At 42.2% G+C, this 19,973-nt stretch overlaps 1 protein-coding gene across 1 annotated transcript; it reads right to left on the bottom strand.

The window, feature by feature from the left end:
* Window positions 1–7,154: 7,154 nt before the first annotated feature.
* Window positions 7,155–19,490, bottom strand: LOC126232384 (translation initiation factor IF-2-like). Its single transcript, XM_049942656.1, has 2 exons — window positions 19,470–19,490; window positions 7,155–7,625 (listed from the first exon to the last, which is right to left on the bottom strand). Exons 1-2 carry the CDS (start codon window positions 19,488–19,490, stop codon window positions 7,155–7,157), a joined length of 492 nt encoding a protein of 163 aa, XP_049798613.1.
* Between the last annotated feature and the right edge of the window lie 483 nt (window positions 19,491–19,973).

The raw sequence follows: 19,973 nt of genomic DNA, 5'->3' as shown, positions 1-19,973 counted from the left end.
TTCTGTCCAGTTGGTGTATTATATTGTGAAAATCCCAAGCTAGTTGGAGGCTCCAGCCTATGATGCTCCAAACATTCTCAGTTGGAGAGGAATTCGGTGACCTTGCTGGCCAAGGTAGAGTTTGGAATGCATGAAAGAAGCACTAGAAATTCTCACCATGTACAGGCAGGCATTATATTGTTGAAATGTAAGCCAAGTTAGGTAGGTGCTGGTAAAAAGAAACTGAGCTACCAGTCAACTAGTTGCAGCAGTTTGCCGGCAGGAAATCCGAGCAGAAACCTAACGTACTGCAACTCGCACCAGGCTGCATACAATGTAACTGTTTTAAGAATCAGGAAAAGATCTTAATTTTGAATGAAATGTTGAAATACTGGAAAAACATTTTTAAATTCTGTACATTGATAATGTAGACGTTCACTGCCAAGCCCGTGATAATCTTAACATTGTCATGCACAGACCCTTTCATTTACGTTAGCAAGTTTATGTTAACATATTTCCCGAAATCTGAAGAGCTACTAAGCACGGATTGTTCATAATAGTATGGCAAGCATTTCCATTTAAGATTATCAGTGTGCAATGCACTCACGATTTTAGTCACCAATCTGCCACGTGGAATTACTGTGTTTTCTCATACACAAAGTTACTTAGAAAACCGAACTTTCTATAAAACACACCAGAATAATATATGCCTACACTTTCGAAACATGTAGCACAACAAAAACTGGCAAATTATAACTTCCTTTGCAGCTCATACTACATGTGACCATACCATTGAAAGGCAGGGCTCTGAATCCTTACACTGCCGTAATCATTCTATAGATCCAAGAGAAAAGATGCATAAAGAATACCAGGGTACTTTCAGATTGGTCAGTTTTCTTTAAGGCTAATAGAAAAACGTTATTCTCCCACGTTAGTCCGCACTTTTCGTGACTAACAAATAACACACTTTCAAATTGTACTTTCCCAAAATAAATATGGAACATTCAGATACTTTGTTAATAATGTAAAGTATAAACTATTTTCATTTGCACTCAAATTGGCTTTGCTTTCACCATAAACTTACTTAACATATTATGATACTAAACTACCCCACTGTACAGTGTACATCAGTAGAACAACGATCTACATATTTACTATAGACCTCATTCACATTGCTATAAGCTTATACAAAACTGTACAAACATAAACAAACAAAAGAGCCATCAAGAAATAAACAGAAAAATTCCCAAAAACATTCTCTTGACCTGTTTCTTGAAAGTCTGTGCACTACTGGACTCTGGTGGGTGAAAATTAGAACTACTTACCCGACTGAACTGTTTCAGACCATCTGTCACTGTACAGGCGTGAGTCATTCTCCTGATACACCGGGGCAATATAAGGGGCCACTCCTCACAAGGATGGCTTGCTATGAAAGGCAACAGAATGGTACTTAGAACAGGGCCGGCCAGAAATTCTGCACGCGTGCGGTGCTCCTGCACACGTGCAACTTGCGGGTCACAGCGTGCACGCCGCAGCCGTCAGCGTTCATGTTTCAATCCACAGATGTCGCTTTATCCATTAGCTGAGATACTCTGTATTTATGTTAACAGTTTAACCCAGTAAGACAAGTAATACAATTAACAACCGTGGGTTTTTATTAAGGCAGCTTGACTGACGGCACGTAAATACGCGTAATGTTTTTGATCTAGTATTTAAGACAGAGAGCACTTAGCGACTTCCAACAAACCTTAGTCATGGTTTCAAATAACATTAAACCAATGCAAGGTTTCCTGTAACTAATTCTCGGTGCCCTCAGTTACATCCACATAATTTCTGTCTCACTGACCGATGAACAGAATGACAACCGCAGACCTCTCGATGATGACCTGTACCATTATTGCTATATGTTTCACCAGTTCCGTCTGAAATCTGCATAATAACCGACAATTAGATGCTTGTTATGTTTTATCGACTGCAGCTGAGCGTAGCCCTTCACACATTAAAAAAAAAAAACCTAAATGTAATTATACAACAATCGGTTTAATGACCAATTTTCCTGATAATAATGTAACACGGAGCAGAATGAGGCAATAATGCACAGTTAGTAAACAATAATTTTTAATTATGAAAGGAATAAATCCAAACACGTTTATCACTGGTCATGAGAAATGATATAGTTAATATCGGGCACAAAAGCACGGCTCATTGACAAACGCAAGCAGCCACGGGAGATTTTCATCACTGATGCTTGATCGAAACGACTGAGAACATAGATCTTCCGTTCTTTGCTTTTTCACAGTACCTGCCATTTCTCAGTACTTCTCTGTCAAAGTTACGGTCACCAGGGGTAAACGAGACTGGGTATGTCATGCTCTTGCTTGTAGCACATAAACAGGGAAGAGGAGCCGCCGCCGTTCATTTAGGACACACGTCTAATAACAGATGTCGCCGTCGCACACGTGCGCAGCACTTCCGCACGTATGCACACTGTGCAGCGTTTGGCGGGCCCTGACTTGGAACATTGTTGTGTACTGTAATTCTGTAAGAAAGCCACAGATGAAAACTGTTATATCCTAGCCAGTAATGCCACCCGAGCCCGCTGCCAAAAGGTTGGCAGCAGCAAAGTCCGGACGCCGTCCGCATAAGCAGCGCCAGCGATACAGGAAATCGCCGCAAGTCTGCGCGCGCCACCGCTGGCTTCTGGCTTCTTAAGCGCTGGAGTCGCGAGCGCTAGGACAGTTCTGGATTCTGCCGCTCAGTTGTATACTCGCCACCGCAGTGTGTACTTGCTAGTCAGTGTGGGTACATCGCAGCAGAGTTGTTATTTGTCGTCAGCCGACGCTGACCTAGCTGCCCCGACTCGAACTAGACAGATTTCTGTAGAGACAATGTTCACCACTGTGTTTCTATATCTTCGTAATAAAGATAAGTACCGACTTTCATTCAATCCGAGTGTTTGGGTTTTCATCTTTCTGTTCACTGTCCCAGCGGACCGGTCGGCCCGCTACTAAAAGTGTGGCGGTGTTTGTCGCTACGAAGGCCGTCACAAAACTGGCGACGAGGACTTCCGAACTCGTGTGCAGGGCTGGTTCAACTTGTTTCTTGAGATAGAATTTTGGGGGCTGGTTTCATTGTGTTCACTATGTCTGCCGAATTACAACAGTTGATCTTGTTACAGAGTCAGCAAATACACAGTCTGGTGGAAGCAATCGCCAAACAAGCGGCTCATCCACCAACACAAAAGGAACATGCACAAGCAGCACCACCCTTCCGTGCTTTTGATGCGGCACGAGAAGAATGGCAAGAATATTTCGCGCAGTTGCAGGCGCACATGACAGTCTACAAAATCACAGGTAATGAGCGGCAGCTTTATTTAATTTTCACTGCAGGCGTGGAAGTCTATCGACTACTTTGTAAGTTGTTCCCGGAATCCAAGCCAGAAGCTTTAGACTATGACGTTGTTGTTAACAAGCTTGCTGAGTATTTCGAGTCGCGAGTTCATGTGGCAGCAGCCAGATTCAAGTTCTTCAGATTAAAGAAACTGCCACATCAATCTAATAAACAGTGGTTAACAGATTTACGGGGCCTCACCCGTCAGTGCCGATTTAATTGTGTGTGTGGAGCTTCCTACAGTGATGTCATGTTACGAGACGCTATTACTCAAAACATTGCAGATTCTCGTATTCGTGCTGCTATCTTAAAGTTGCCTGACCCGTCATTAGAGACTTTGATGAACATCATTGAAGCCCAAGATACTTTTGACTATGCTGAGTGTGAGTTAGATCAGCCATGTATTTCTCAAATTGCCTGTGCTAAGCAAGTTATGTCACGCCCGCGGCCCCACCGGCAGAGTCAGACTGTAAACACTAGCCGGCCGCGTCATGTTAAACACATTCGTCAGCCGCGTGTGCAAAATGATAGACTTACGTCTTGCCCTAAGTGTGTTCTTGCTCATCCTCGTGAACGTTGCCCGTTAAGAAACGCGGTTTGTTACTTTTGTCAAAGGAAAGGACACATCCAGACTGTGTTTGCGTAAACGCAAGAACAATTCTAGTGCTGCCCAGCCCATGGATATTCATGTTATTCAAAGCCAGCCCGCCCGGAAGGTCGCGTTTAAAGATTCTTCCACGGTTAGTGTGGGTAATAAACTTGTTCGCAATAAGCCACCCACCCAGCCCTCTGCTATGCGACCCAAGCGTAATTCAAACGCTGTAAAACGTAATGTACAGACTGCAAGTGAAGCGGGAGTTGTTGTTCCACCCGCCCAACCCACGAGTTGTCGTAAGCAGCGAACACGCGCTAAACGCGCTGATTTTGTGTCTTCCGCCTCCACTGCACCGATCCAGAGACAGTGTAATAAACTCTTTGTGAAGCTACGCATCCAGGATAAGACCTTCAATTTTCAATTAGACACTGGTGCGTCTGTGACTCTCATAAATAGTGCTACGTATGCGGCTATCGGCCGCCCTAAACTTTCAGCGGCAAAACATTCTTTGGCTCCTTATAGTGGCGAACACATTCCTGTGTTAGGTGTATGTAGCGTGCCAGCCACATTCCGGGGCAATACAAAAACAGTTTCATTCACAGTGGTCCGCGCTACAGTGTAAACATTTTCGGATTAGACTGTTTTGACTTGTTTGGCATGTCTATACAAGACAATGTGCTGCAACTTAATTCTGTTGTTGTTCCTCAAGACAGCATAACAGATTTGTGTAAACGATACAGTGACATATTTAAAGACGAACTAGGTTGTGCTGCGAACTTTGCCGCTCATATTACGTTAAAAGATAATGCTCAGCCTCGATTTTTTCGTGCTCGTCCAGTGCCTCACGCCCTCCGGGCACCTGTAGAAGATGAACTTCGTCGTTGGCAAAACAACGGTGTTATTCACCCCGTTTCAGCGAGCCAGTGGGCTTCGCCCTTAGTTATTATAAAGAAACCGTCTGGCAAATTACGTTTGTGTGCTGATTTTAAGTCGACAGTTAATCCTCAGACTGTCATTGATTCTTTTCCTTTGCCTAGACCGGACGAGCTGATGGGTAAGTTAGGGGAAGCTTGTTTCTTTTCCAAAATTGATCTCCGTGAAGCATATTTGCAGTTGCCCCTCGACGAGCAATCACAACAGTATTTTGTCATAAACACGTCGTTGGGGTTGTTCCGTTTTCTGCGTTTGCCTTTTGGTTGTGCGTCAGCTCCAGCTGTTTTTCAGCGTTTTTTGTCACAACTTCTGGCTAATGTGCCATCGTGTTGCCACTATTTAGACGATATTGTTGTGTCCGGTCGGACGCCTGCTGAACATTTCCGTAATTTGGAGTGTTTGTTTACAGTGTTGTCTCAGGCAGGCCTACGTTGCAACATCGATAAATGTTCATTTTTCCTTACGGAGTTGGAGTATCTGGGACATGTTATTAATGCTCAAGGCATTCATCCCTCCCAGTCACATTTAGCAGCTATTCGTTATTTGCCCGCCCCTCGCAATCTGCATGAATTGCAAGCAGTTCTTGGCAAATTGACATATTATGTTAGGTTTATTCCTAATGCATCACAGATTGCTGCACCGTTGCATCGTCTCCGCCGTAAGAATGTTCCGTTTGTGTGGTCGGCTGATTGCCAATCAGCCTTTCAGCAGCTTAAAGAGGCTTTATTGAGTGATCGTTGTCTGGTCCATTACGACCCTAACAAGCCTCTGGTGTTAGCTTGTGATGCCTCTTCTTTCGACCTCAGTGCTGTGTTGTCTCACCGAGTCGGTAACACCGAACGTCCTATTGCGTTCGCATCTAAATTGCTAAACAAAGCTCAGTGTAATTATAGCCAATTGGACAAGGAAGCGTTGGCTATTGTGTTCGGTGTCACAAAATTCCATCACTACCTCTATGGTAGACCATTCTATTTAGTAACAGATCACAAGCCCCTGACGTCACTGTTTCATCCGTCTGAACCAGTTCCTCAGCGGACAGCTCAGAGACTACAACGTTGGGCTCTTTTGTTATCACAATACCAGTATGAGATACTGTATCGCCCTACGGCTCAGCATGCAAACGCTGACGCGCTTTCTAGATTGCCGATTGCTGCGGATGATGTCTTCGATTCCTCTGACGACTCTTGCCATCAGATTGACGCCGATGAGCACCAATCCCTCCGGGATTTTCCGATTGATTATCGTCAGGTGGCACGTGAGACAGCTACGGATCCTCATCTGAGTTTACTATTACGTTTTGTTCAACGTGGTTGGCCGTCCAAGGCAAAGGACATATCGGATCCTGTGGTTCGTCGCTATTATCCGCAACGTCATCTGTTGTCTGTTTCGCACGGAGTTTTGATGTTACGCACCGAGAATGACCAGCTTCGTGTCGTGGTTCCCCAAGTGCTCCAATCCAAGGTCCTCGACTTGTTGCATCAAGGTCATTGGGGAGTGGTCCGCACCAAGCAGCTTGCCCGCCGTCATTGTACATGGATCGGCATTGATAAGCAGATTACGCAGATGTCTACAGATTGTTCGACGTGTGCCGAACACCAAGCTGCTCCGCCTCAACGCTATTTTGAGTGGGCACGCCCTGCCGGTCCCTGGCAGCGAGTACATATTGATTTCGCTGGTCCATATTGGAATTCTCGTTGGCTCATCGTGATAGATGCATTTAGTAATTTTCCGTTTGTTGTGCCCATGCAGTCTACAACGTCTGCACAAACTATACAGGCGTTGACTTCAATTTTTTGTATTGAGGGTCTTCCAGAAGTTTTAGTGTCTGACAATGGTCCACAATTTACCTCTGCTGAATTTGAAAGTTTTTGTTCTGCCAATGGCATTCGCCATGTTCTTACTCCGCCGTTCCACCCTCAATCGAATGGTGCAGCGGAACGTTTTGTACGCACATTCAAGGATCATATGGACCGCCTTCGTGCTACGCACTCTCGTCAGCAGGCCCTCATCACGTTCCTGTCGTCGTACCGGACCACGCCACGCGACGGCCCTTCGCCTGCGGAGCTTCTCCACGGCCGTCGTCATCGCACCCTACTACGGTTGTTGCACCCCCCGGATCGACCCGCCGCTTCTGAGCATCGCACGCGTTTTCAGCGCAATGACGCCGTTTTTTTCAGAGTTTATCACGGTCGCCATCGTTGGGAACGTGGTACCGTGATAAGTGTCCAGGGTCGCGGTTTTTATACTGTTCAAGGTGCTACTGGGGTGCACAGGAGGCATCAGGACCAGTTGCGCCGCGCTGGCCGCCCGGATTCTGCCGCTCGTTCTTTGTCCACAGATTTGGTCCGCGGCGGGTTCCAGCCGCGCCTTCCGACTTCGCTGCCGCCCCCAGGGCAGCAGCAGCAGCCGTCGCCACGCCGACAGCGCGTCCCGTTGATGCCTCCCGCGCAGCTTCATACGGGAGCGCCCCGGGTGGTCGCTCCAGCGCCTGCGGTCCCTCTTCAGTCGCCGCCGCCTTCGGAGCTGATGGACGTCGACCCCTCAGCCGGGCCGCCTTCCCAAGCGGTGGCTGTGCAGCCTGTCCTGCAGCCGCTTTCCTTGGGCACCCCCAAGGAGTCTGACACCGCAGCGCCTTGTCCGGCGCCCACTCAGCAGCCGTCGACGCAGCGTCAGGAGACGCTGCCTCTCTTCGTGGGTCCCGACGCCCCGTCGCGTCCAGTACCAGAAGCTGCACCCGTGGTCACAGGCGTGCACCCTGACCTCGGTTTTCAGTCGGTGTTTCCCGAGGCCCCGCGCAGCCAATGCTGGGGTGCGGACCGGGGACTGCCACCGACAACAGTCTCTGCCCCGGTCTCTTCTGCTACGCCTGCGGCCTGACACCTCCCCCGCCGTCGACGCTCGCCACGTCATTATTCAACGACGGTGCGGCGATTTGTGGGGGAGGAGTGTTATATCCTAGCCAGTAATGCCACCCGAGCCCGCTGCCAAAAGGTTGGCAGCAGCAAAGTCCGGACGCCGTCCGCATAAGCAGCGCCAGCGATACAGGAAATCGCCGCAAGTCTGCGCGCGCCACCGCTGGCTTCTGGCTTCTTAAGCGCTGGAGTCGCGAGCGCTAGGACAGTTCTGGATTCTGCCGCTCAGTTGTATACTCGCCACCGCAGTGTGTACTTGCTAGTCAGTGTGGGTACATCGCAGCAGAGTTGTTATTTGTCGTCAGCCGACGCTGACCTAGCTGCCCCGACTCGAACTAGACAGATTTCTGTAGAGACAAAGTTCACCACTGTGTTTCTATATCTTCGTAATAAAGATAAGTACCGACTTTCATTCAATCCGAGTGTTTGGGTTTTCATCTTTCTGTTCACTGTTCCAGCGGACCGGTCGGCCCGCTACTAAAAGTGTGGCGGTGTTTGTCGCTACGAAGGCCGTCACAAAAAAAACCAAAACGAGGTCCTTCTACAAAATACAAATGGAATCCCAGTCAATCACTCCTGGTTATCAGGCAATAGTCAGGTTGGTATCACACTGCTGTCCAAAGCAGCTCCAGACATGTCTTTGCTGACCATTGGTCTCAGTCCAATCCACTCCCGTCATTGAGATTCCAGTCCAAAGACGTGCCTGGAGATGACCCGATAATCGAGAGGAATCGTCTGGGGTGCCATTAGTTTCGTAGCAAGATCCCTTCAGTTTTAATCCACAGTGCTATGTGAACAATGTGCTATACACCGTTTTATTGCCCTTCATTGCAGACGATGTTGAGTTAACATTTCAGTCAGATATGCCTACCTGCATATGAGAAGAGCTTCTACTGCTCGTCTTTATGCTTTCCGAGACCTGCCGTGCCCAATTGAGAATGTAGTGCTATGGGCAGGGCCCTCCAAACATATTGGGATTTCAGTGCTCCAGTCCACAATTTAGACAGAATTTGGCATGATATCCCCCAGGAGTACACCCAACAACTGTATCAACCAATATCAAACTGAATTACTGCTTGCATATGGGCTACAGGTTGTCAATGCATTAATGACTCCCTCAGTTTGTGATGCTCTTCCTGTTGAATAACTCATCCAAGTGTTCTGAAATTGTAATCATTTGTTTCTCTGCACATGAACAGCACATTTACTCATTTCAACCCTTTGGATAATTCCTGTGTGGTGCAACTTTCTTCTTTCCTTAGAGTGTACTTAAAAAATTGTGTAAACAGCCTTATAAGTTCACCATCTTAAAAGAGCACACAGGCCCCTTTGAAATGCTGTAGATGGAGTGGAACTGATACCTGCCCGTTGTCTGAGCCTTCACTGCTGACATAAGCCACATCATTGAAGAGGTGTGTATGTGCCAGTCGATTAAAAGGAATCAGTGTAGTACAATGGATTGAAACCACAGATTAGACCTATTATCTTTGGATGTGCCAGTGAATTAAGTTGCCCAATTTGTTGGTGCATCAGTGAAGACTATCCAGCTTGTCTACAAGGAATGTTGTATCACTTGCAACCACATAATGTGGCATAATAATAAAAGTGGCCACATTAAGATCCTAACTCGTAGTTAGTCATAGAGATGAACGTTGTAAGTTGCCATTGACAGTCAGTCTCAAACACACCAGGAATCGCTGCAGACCCATGTGTACTAGTTTTCAGCAAAATATTGTGATGGCAAGTTGCATGCAATGGGTCCCTTGCAGAAGACTACCAAGGCATAAAAATGTACATCTTGTCAGTGGAGCAAATACCACATAAACTGGACAGTAGGTGACTTGAATAAGGTTTTTAACGTGCAATGGGCAGAGGATATACACAGTGTCTCAAAAGTTACAGAACAGTTCTGATGTGTTACAGCATCCAAACAAATTAGACCTAAGGTATTCACACCATGTTTGCCTTATGTGACATAGTATCACAAAGTTTTTATGCAGGTTAATCAATTTCAACATGTGTGCACCAGTGGTGGTGGGCACAATTTCCAGTCTGTTATCAGGATCTATCCACATTCAGCACATTATATCTGCATCACCGGTGGCAAGGGCGGAAATGATTTTGTTCATTAAATTTTAGAAGTGGTTGACAGCTGTTTGGTAGACTCTGTCCTTGGTATATGCTCATAGAAACACGTTTCTAATGCCTGGTGGCCTAGAACACCAAGGAATAGGACCACCCCTGCCAAGTCAGCATACGTCGTAACACCTGGTCCGCAACATCTGCCACAGCCTGAGCCCACCATATTAATGGAAAAAGACTGTGTCTCGGCAGTCAGCCAGTCATAGTGACAGCCTGAGCATATCAAGGTAACTGCTTTTTTTCTGAGGAGAAAATGGTCCCAGAATACCATCAACCGCCAAACAACACAACACATTCACTATCATGTACCTCTTCCATCACAGTATGTGGATTGGTTGTGCCGGCAGTTGGTAATATATCACTATCTCCTCACAGGATATGTATATACTGTGAATTGCCAACAAAACTGGCACAGTCATGCATATTTAAATACAGGGATATGTAAACATACAGAATATGGCACTGCAGTTGGCAATGCCTATATAAGACAACAAGTGTCTGGCACAGATGCTAGATTGGTTAGTGCTGCTACAATGGCAGCTTATCAAGATTTTCGTGAATTTGAATGTGGTGGTATAGTGGGCATACGAGCAATGGGACAAAGCATCTCCAAGGTAACAATGAAGTGGTTATTTTCCCGTATGAGCATACAGTGAATATCAGGAATCTGGTAAAACATCAGATCTCCGACATCGTTGCAGCCGAAAAAAGATCCTGCAAAAACAGGACCAACAACAGAAGAGAATCGTTCAAAGTGACAGAAGCGCAACCCTTCTGCAAATCGCTGCATATTTCAATGTTGGGCCATCAACAACTGTCAGAGTGTGAACCATCATCGATATGAACTTTCGTAGCTGAAGGTCCACTTGTGTACCCTTTATGACTGCACGACTCAAAGCTTTATGCCTCACCTGGGTCCATCAACACTGATATTGGAAACACGTTGCCTGGTTGGACGAGTCTCGTTTCAAACTGTGTCGTGCAGATGGACATGTACAGGCATGGAGACATCCTCTTGAATCCATGGACACTGCATGTCAGTAGGGGACAGTAGAAGCTGGTGGAGGCTCTGTAATGGTGTAGGAGGCATGCAATTGGAGTGATATGGCTAGGTATGACCCTGAAAGGTGACACATACGTAAGCATCCTGTCCATTGGGGATTCCGATGGACAATGATACACTTGGAATGTCCGGAATTGCTACAAAGTGGCTGCTCAGAAAAGATGCGTCATTCACAGTGTCAATTCCTTCCATCGCTACTTCAGACAATAGTCAAGCCCATGAGGCACAATCGATTACTAAGCCAGCATCCGGCATGCACTGTACAACTGATGCGTGTTATCAAGATCTTACATACTTTGCTCAGAGACAATTTTCTTGTGTTTGTTTGCATATAATAAAAGTAATGTGTGGCTAAATACTTTAACCAAAACTGAACATGAATGCCCAAAAATAGAGTGAAGTTCCAATATTTGCAGCTCTTGATATGTACATGAACTTTACTTTTAAAAACAAGAGTAGAAGGCTTAGATATATCATACAAGATTTATTTTCTGGTATATTTTTTATAGTGATATCAATGTAGGTAAGATGTAAAGAGAGATTGAGAGTGGGCAGGTTTGTTTTTTAAATAGTGAGCCTTCATAATTGTGAAGGCAAGATTTGTCATTGAGTAGGTAGACTGGTGCTGTATCTGTGTTGAAAGATATTTCAGTTCCTTCAAGAAAGTCAAATTTCTTGCCTTGTTCTTTTCTACACTGTTTGCAGAATGAGTTACTGGGCAAGAATTATGGCAAAGTCGGATTTGTTCTGGATGTTAAGACAGAGTGCATCCCTGTGCTTCTACCAGTTTGTTGATTGCTGAAGTCTGGACATACCTGACATTTGATATTCTTGCTTAGTGCTTTCAGTACTGTGGATGATATTATTCTGTATTTTGTTGGTTGTGAAGAAGCTTATTTTTATGTCATACAACTTGAAGAGGTTGGCAATTTGGTATGAAATCTTCCATAAGGAAGGTCAGTGTTTATTACAAAGATGGTCTTCCCGTTTGTGGGTGGTTGTCCAGAAATTGGTTGGTTTAGTTAATGTATTACAGCAGGATTGTATTAATTACTGGAGGCAGCTGATTTTACAATTTTCGTTTCTTTATATCTTTCACTTGTATCCATTGGGTCTTTAAGCATGTGATTAAACATTCTTATATTGATCTGGATAGCAAGAAGTTATGGATGGTAACACTGGTAATTGTTGGCTTCCTGGAAATTTCAGCATTATATAAAGTTTTGTTAATGTTTTCTGGTGTTTCATTTCTACAGTGACGTGAATTGAATTTTGTGGTGTAATTTATTAATTTCTTCAGCTAGTTTTCTATTTCCTGTGGTTGCTCTGTTGAAAAGAATGAAATGAGAGTGTTGCAATTTTCTATATTCACACTGAATAAACAGTCATAAACATCCCCAATGAATAAACTTAATCTTGGTCCCTACAGCTGTTGTGCTATAATCTAGTGTAAATTCCTGCAGATACGAAAGGGATTTTGAACTTGTGTCCATATAGTTTCCATAACCTGCACTCATATGCAATACTTATAGAAATGCTTTTGGTTGTTGTTCAGTACAGTGGTTCTACCTGACAGCAGTTTCTAGTGACTTATTAATGCATTACTGTCCCAATAGTAATTTTTGCCACACACTGTGTGTTTCAGGACCTGCGCAACCTGCCAAGCAGAACACTGCCGCCTCCCGACAGTTCTCTCAAAACCCGGTGATGTAAGCAGGGGGATTAGAATGCTTTTGAGTCTCGCAGCCAGACCACTAACAAGGTTTTGGCTCCTGCTGAACACCAAACCCACAGACAGTCTGGTTTTCTTTTTGTGAAAGTGAAAATTGAATCATTGCGGGTGCTGTGATTGTCAGTTTCTATTAACATGACACAAGCAGAGTGGCAGGTATTATAAAAAAATGGAAAGGAAAAGAGCTCCCATATCTTGGCTAACTGTTGTTTACTTCTTTGATTTGTTAAGCAATGCGCTAATAACGGCAGAATGCCAACGTTATAAATTGTACGAGGTGAAGTGAGATATTACACTTGAAATCATTACAGCCCACTATAAAGTAGTGATTGCTTCTCCCAAGTGATCAAAATGCGGTCCATAAAGAAACCTTCATTATTCCAGTAGGCAGTTGGTCATTGATGTTTAGTATGCTTGAGAGCTGTTCTTTGTTCACACAGTTAGTGATCAACACAGTGTTGCTCATGAAAAATGACATCTTAGGCGTGTATTGACCTAACAAAAACTCCTAGTTAGTGAGCAGAATGTGTCTTTAAAGATAATTAATTCCAAATGCAGTCATTTGAACTTTTTACTCACTGAGGCAAGAATTCCTCTAAGGTTTGAGATGGTTGTAGACGCTTCTGGTAGTTTTGTAACCAATGACAACTGGCTTTGGTGAAACTTGTTACGTGTTCAGATAATGAATTTATACATTTGTCTATCTGGCATGGCAGTTCATAATATTTTTCCCTTTCTTCTGTGGTGAGGGGGGGGGGGGGGGGGGCTTGTTCTCCTGTGCCCTAGTCAAGAGGACCAACTGTCATGGTCATCATTTTGGGCCCTAGGACAATGCCTATTTTGCTATTTGGAGAACCATGCAGAGGAAGGAGCACCATAAGTAGTTTATCCAGACTGTTCAGTATCATTTCTCGATGTCCCAGCTTTATATCACTTGGTCCTTAGTTTTGGAATCCAAGTAGTTCTCATCACAAGCAATTGCAGCTCTTTCTATCATTGTATTTGAAACACCTACCTTCTGAACTGGATGGTCTGAAACCCTGCACCCTGAGACATACACGAGAGTGTGGTGGCTTGTGGTACACACCTTGGCCCATCTGATTTTCATTTTACCAAAACATCTAAGATTGACAGCCTTCCTTCTCTCACAGTTGACATGAAGTTGATCATGGTAAATGTTGAAAGCTTGAGGTTTTACTCAAATCTGAAGATATTGTCATGAGAACAAAGATTTCTTCACATCACCATATTTAAAAATATTGCTCAGCATATAAAAAAGGAAACTTTGTTGCCATTGTGAAGAAACTATCCTGACACTAGTTCCAGGTTACCTGATGGACACAAAAAGAAGTAACTATTAAAGTGTAGCGTACATACTTACCATGTGTAATAACATGAGAGAGAGCAAATTATATATTATATTTCCATAAACCTTCAAGATACTTTCATTCTGTAACAATATGTTGTCTTCTCAAGTAGAAATATTTAATTTCCAGCTAAACACATATTGCTTACATGCCTGTAACAATATTCATACTAAAAAAACTTTAATCTAATTTCTTCTGCACATGTAAAGCCACTGGCTCAGTGCTGCAGTGATTATTATTTACATGGCTCAGTAAAGCAGTTGCTGGTTAGTTCCCCATCTAACAATTATTTAGTTCACACAACCTCCCAAATGTGCACACAGTATTCAAAGTTGAAATACATACTGAATTGCATGTTATTTATGTTCACTACCCAGCCTGTCTTTTATGTGAACTCTACATCAAAATAGAAACATTATACATTGGGCGTGCCATAACCTTGTAACATACATTTCTCCAGCCTCCCCGCCTTCCCCCGAACATGTTGTGCCTCTTTAATTTCACCTCTTATGGAAAATTGCTCCCTAACTTGTGTTTCCTCTTTGAAAACAACCAGTGGACAGTGCAAATATATAAGGCAGCTGGTAGGAGCCACACTTTCCCATGTAATAAATGAGTGTATGAAATTTGGCTTCTTATTAGATACCTTCTTCTGAAGCAGAAATGAGGTATTGGTTCTTGCTAACTTGTCACTACTCAAACAACATTTTCTTATAGTGGCTTTGGATAACAGCTCAAGTTTTTATAAGTTGTAATCCTAATTTCTTTCATAAATGTGTATTGAGGATTCCTGGTGTGACGTAAAATAAAAGTCTCATTTCATTGACTTTTAGTTTCTTCTTTGCTTTCTACTAAATCGCAAGTTCTAGAAAACTTGTCTATTGAGCACTGCTTCATAAAATTCAGTAAAACCTATGCTCCCAACATAAAGAAACTTGCAGAAGACCTGACAATTTAGTTTGATTTTGGAGCAGAACAACTGGTGTTGGCAGTAAAAATTTTTCTAATTTTGGTGTGGAGCAACCCAACTTACCTTCTATTGTTGTGACAGTTAACATCTGTTATACTGTACTTGGTCCAAACAAGTTTATTTCTACAGTGTCTGCTAGGATGCCATTGTTTATCAATGAACAATATAAACCACATAAAAGTAAATGAGAACAACAGGGTTTAGGAGCATACTTGGCACAACCATTGTAGTGGAAATGCTTAACATTGTGTGAATGTTTCTAAGTGGATGACAATAAGACCATGGTCAGTACTGGAACCTGCAAGATATTGGTCATTACTTGTATTTGGTGGTCGTTCCCTGAAAGTACCTTATCTTGCTTCTGCCCTTCTGCAATAATATAAAAATGAAATAGAGTGTCTTCCAGTGTAGAGCCTCTTGTAGAATTTTAACATTTTAAGGTAGTTCCTAGAACATGTTTCAGTATTCAGGTTGCAACAGAAATTTTAGGAGCATCTGTCAATATTTTCAATTGTATTACTGTGTTGAAATGTACATACGTGTTGTTCAACAGTATTCAATTTGTAAATATTTCAAGAGAGATGCTCTTTTTAATTTATTAAATGCCACATCAGTAAAGTGGCAATCTATGGGATCAAATTGAGGCAAATGCTTTGAATACTTTAAAACTGTACCATTTATGTTGAAACTGATAAGGCCTACAGATGCACTATTGGTTATTTGTACTACACACAAGCCTTAGAACAAAATGAATGTAAACAAAATTTTAAAGAGGTTTTGTTTTAATGTTTAAGTGCTGGCACAGAATGCATTGACTTGTTTACTAACAGAGTTTGTAACCTTTGAGTTTTGTTTTGTCATCAAAGATTATTAGCTCTTATCAAGTTATTGCCAATAACAATGAACATGAAGGAGTTATAAGCCTGTCTTGTATCAATTGGTCAAAATTGAAAACTATAATCAGTTAGTGTGAGAACAAGGGGACATGAGTTATTGTCTCCACTGTGACAACATAATCTGGATCTCAGTAAAACCAACTCAAATGAATACAGATATTATTTAGTTATATTTATTAGCTATTCTAGTTCCCCACAACAATGTAAAATTGCCTTTGGCTATGAGTTTTAGCATTGTTGCAGCAAGAGAGAATGAATGAAATACCTTACAGTGTGTACAAGCATTTTGATGAATTTTCATTTTCAACAAGCAGTACATTGCGGTTGCACTGTTGCTTGCTGTAGGCATACAATTTTAAATGTATTGGACCTAATTATTGTTTCTATTGTAAACGTGACTAGTGTTAGTGTTCATATAAAAACAGTAGCACACATTATGTAGCTCTACTTGCTGAAGAGCTACTCAGGTCAGAATATTACAACCTATTTGTAGCCCACCTTATTGGTGAAATTATTGTAGATATGAAGTTTCATTGAAGTTGTCATTTGGAACAGAAGCGCACAATAAAGTTTTTTTGAGACCAGCAGAACTGCTTTTCACCCGTGTATGTATGTATGTAGGTAGGTCTAACAATTTTTCGTCCAGTGAGTCTTTGACCTAGCCTATGGTTTCAACACTACGTAGCAGTGACAGACTGCAGGTAGATAATAGACAACCACCAAGTGACCATCAACATACATCAGTTTTTCTTAACCTGTTTCTGTAAGTTGATGATAAAATGAACCTTTAAGTAATAAAAATAATCAATTATATAGCTGCACATTAAATAGTGTTCCATGGAACTGAAGTGCCAAATAATTAAAGAAGTAAAACAAAGACCACTGAATAAGACAGGACACAATGTTTCTTGTAACAAGTGTAGTGCATTGTTACTAAATACATTTTCAGAGAAAATTTATATAATGTAGTGTTTGTTAATGTTGTAACGTGCCTACGAAACATTTATGGTTGAAATGTACAGTTCTTTTCTGTAAAAGATGCATGAATTTAAAAAAAAATGCTAATGTTCTTCTTAATTTTGTTGGTTCCTTTGTTCCCATTACCTATTACCAATATAAACGGTGAGGCTGTTCAGACTGCTTTGTTTTTCTGTACAGCATGGAGTAATTACTTCATAGCTTATCCCAGAAGCCTCATCATTAAATAATATCAGTTACATGAATATTATAATTGCACGGTTAAAAATGTTGTACTGCATGAAAGACATGGTAATTCTACAGAGTTGCAGTTGTACTACCTTTGAGCTGTGTACATTTTTAGGTTACAAGCCAGTATCAGCTTTATGCTGTAAATGTCTTGGTAAGCTTTCCAGTGGAACAACCAGAAATCTGTGTGCAAATTAACACCATGTAAGCAGTGTAGGTAATGGTAACAGCTCTTTTCATATACAGGGCGTATTAAAACAAAAACAAAAACCTACATACACACAATTTGCGAGTGTTTAGGAGAGAAAAAGCTTTTTTTTGTGTGACTGCCTCTAAATTTCTTTTTTATAGGGGGAGACGATGTTGGTGTATGAAGCACTGGTTACCAGTTCAGTTGAATGCACTGTCATTATTCACACTCTGTTGTTTTGAGCAAGCATATTCCAGTTGTGCCATAATGTAGACAGGCGATATTTTCAGAAATGCCCCTAAACCAATAGTCACACCATATCTCGAGCATTACTAACATCAAAACTTTAACGGATCCATATCAGGAACATGGTGCACACCAGTGACATGTAATGAAGTGTATCTCTACCTCCTCTGACCCCACAAATTCTTTGTAAATGTAGTTTTTTTTACACAATGTATACAATTTTTTAGGAGCAGCTTCATTTCTAATGAACCAGCTTTAAGCCCAAGAAGGCCTGAGAGTAACAACCTCTGGATAAAGGCAAGTAGCTGTACAGGACAGAAGAGTTGGACCTTGACTAAGGTAAGTCAGAAAGTACCTTTGTCCTTGAATCACATTACCTGTCATGACTAGAGACAGATAAACAAAACAAAGATAGTTCAACTGTTAAATAACCCTCCTCACCACCCACACACACTGTTTAAACATAGTTTCCATCATAAGCAAAATTTTACATTAAAAGGTGACGGGCACTTCCATTGAAGTTCAACGTATGAGGAGCATCCTGAAAGTAAGTACCAAATCATTCTACTGCCACTGCAGCACTAGTGTTGTAGGTTCACACATTTCTCTGGTTCATTGTATTTCCACATTTGACACTGGAGCTGAATTTTGTTGTATTGATATTTGTTAGTGATCATTCAAACTGTTTAAGACAACCTCTGAGCCCAGTGACTGTGAAGTGCACTCTGTTATGTTGTGTTTCTCCACACAGAACATTAAGCCGGCTGAAATTCATCAACTTGTAAATATTTATGGTGAGAAAGTGGATGAGACTGTTTGTTGAACTTTCATGGTGAAGCATGTATTGGACAGCCTTCTGTTGTCACTCATGGTATGGGTGAGAAAATGAATTAGAAAATTCATGAAAATTGATGGTTCATAATAAGAATGTATTTCAGAAACTGTTTTGCATGACTCAGTCATAAATTTCTTAGATGTTTATGAATTGTGTTCCAAAAATGCCTACAAAATTATGTGCCTTGGCAGGGTTTTGACATTTCAACACTGAATACAGTGATGAGGAAGATGAATTCTTAAATAGAATTGTGACTGGTGATGAAATTTGGGTTTTTCATGACACTCCAAAATAAAAACAACAATATATGGAATGAAGGAACTCACAATCCGACAATACTCCTCCTACCGCCCCCCCTCCCCAGCCCAAAAAAAAAAAAAAAAATCAGAATGAAGTTGTCAGTGCTAAAAATCAGGTGGAATGGTTTCTAGGACCAACAAGGCATTCTGCTTGTTGAGTTCCTTCTCAGAGCTGAAACCATGAAAGTGATATGATACTGCAAAACACCGAGAGAACTCCATCATACTATTCAAAACAAGAGATGCGAAATTCTCAATTGAATCGTTATGTTGCTTCATGACATCACGTTTCATTTCTGCTGGTGGCACTGAGACCCTTACTAAACAATTCAGTTGGGAACAGTTCGACCACCTGATCTCCCATCTTCTGACTACCACTTTTACTTCAACATCAAGCGGGATGAAGGTGCTTCAGCACCAATGATGATGTAAGTGTGATCAGTAATGGACGTCGTCACTGGTGGTATCTTTCTATAAAGAGGGCATAGAAAAGTTGGCTTACTGCTGTGACAAATATCTGAACAATGGTGGCTGTTGTGTAGAAAAAGAGTATTTCTTCAAAAAAAACAATGGTACTTACTTTCCTGGCATGCCTTGTATATTTCAATGTCTTTTGGCATACCAATGTGGGTATAAAAGTTGACAGAGAACATCCCACATCCTCTTGTTTACTGCAGTCACATAATGGGGATACACAAAGCCAATATGAATCACCTGTTTTCTATCAGCAGCCATGGTTGACCATGAGGTGCGTTAAGAATGTTGTTGAAACTTCTGGATCATACACAGGGTTATTCAGCTGCCCATGCCATAAAGTTTTATGGAACCTGCAACATCTTCAAGAACCACACGCATGATTTTAATCTTCTCTCCTCCCTACATGCACACTGTTAGGCCTACAAAAACAATGAACAGGACCTTTTTGTATGAAAATTAACTAGATAAAATTTTGTACTGGAATAAGTTTTTGTTGGAGACCACAGTTTTTGTGTTATTCAAGAAAAACGCATTTGGGCCTCTAGCAAAAATGTACCCCCCCCCCCCAAAAAAAAAAGCTACAGTAAATGTCCCACAAAAAAGATCCTGTTCATTTTTTATGTAGGACTAGTAATTTGCATGTAGTGCATGAGAGAAATGAAAATCTTGCCCATGACATTTGTAGGTATTGCAAGTTGCATAAAACCCATGGGTAGGGGTAGATTAATCATCCTGTACAGG

The sequence above is a fragment of the Schistocerca nitens genome, unplaced genomic scaffold, assembly GCF_023898315.1.
Source record: "Schistocerca nitens isolate TAMUIC-IGC-003100 unplaced genomic scaffold, iqSchNite1.1 HiC_scaffold_468, whole genome shotgun sequence".
NCBI lineage: Eukaryota > Metazoa > Arthropoda > Insecta > Orthoptera > Acrididae > Schistocerca > Schistocerca nitens.
Note: the sequence above shows the minus strand (reverse complement) of the source record. Positions and strands in the feature narration are given on the sequence as shown.

What these genes read in the sequence shown, in the direction of transcription:
- LOC126232384 (XM_049942656.1), bottom strand. Translation starts at nt 19,490, where the DNA reads ATGGCTGCTGATAGAAAACAG. An exon ending in TGGCTGCTGATAGAAAACAG is followed by an intron (nt 7,626 to 19,469) that starts GTGATTCATATT and finishes CCACGGGTGCAG; the next exon opens with CTTCTGGTACTGGACGCGAC.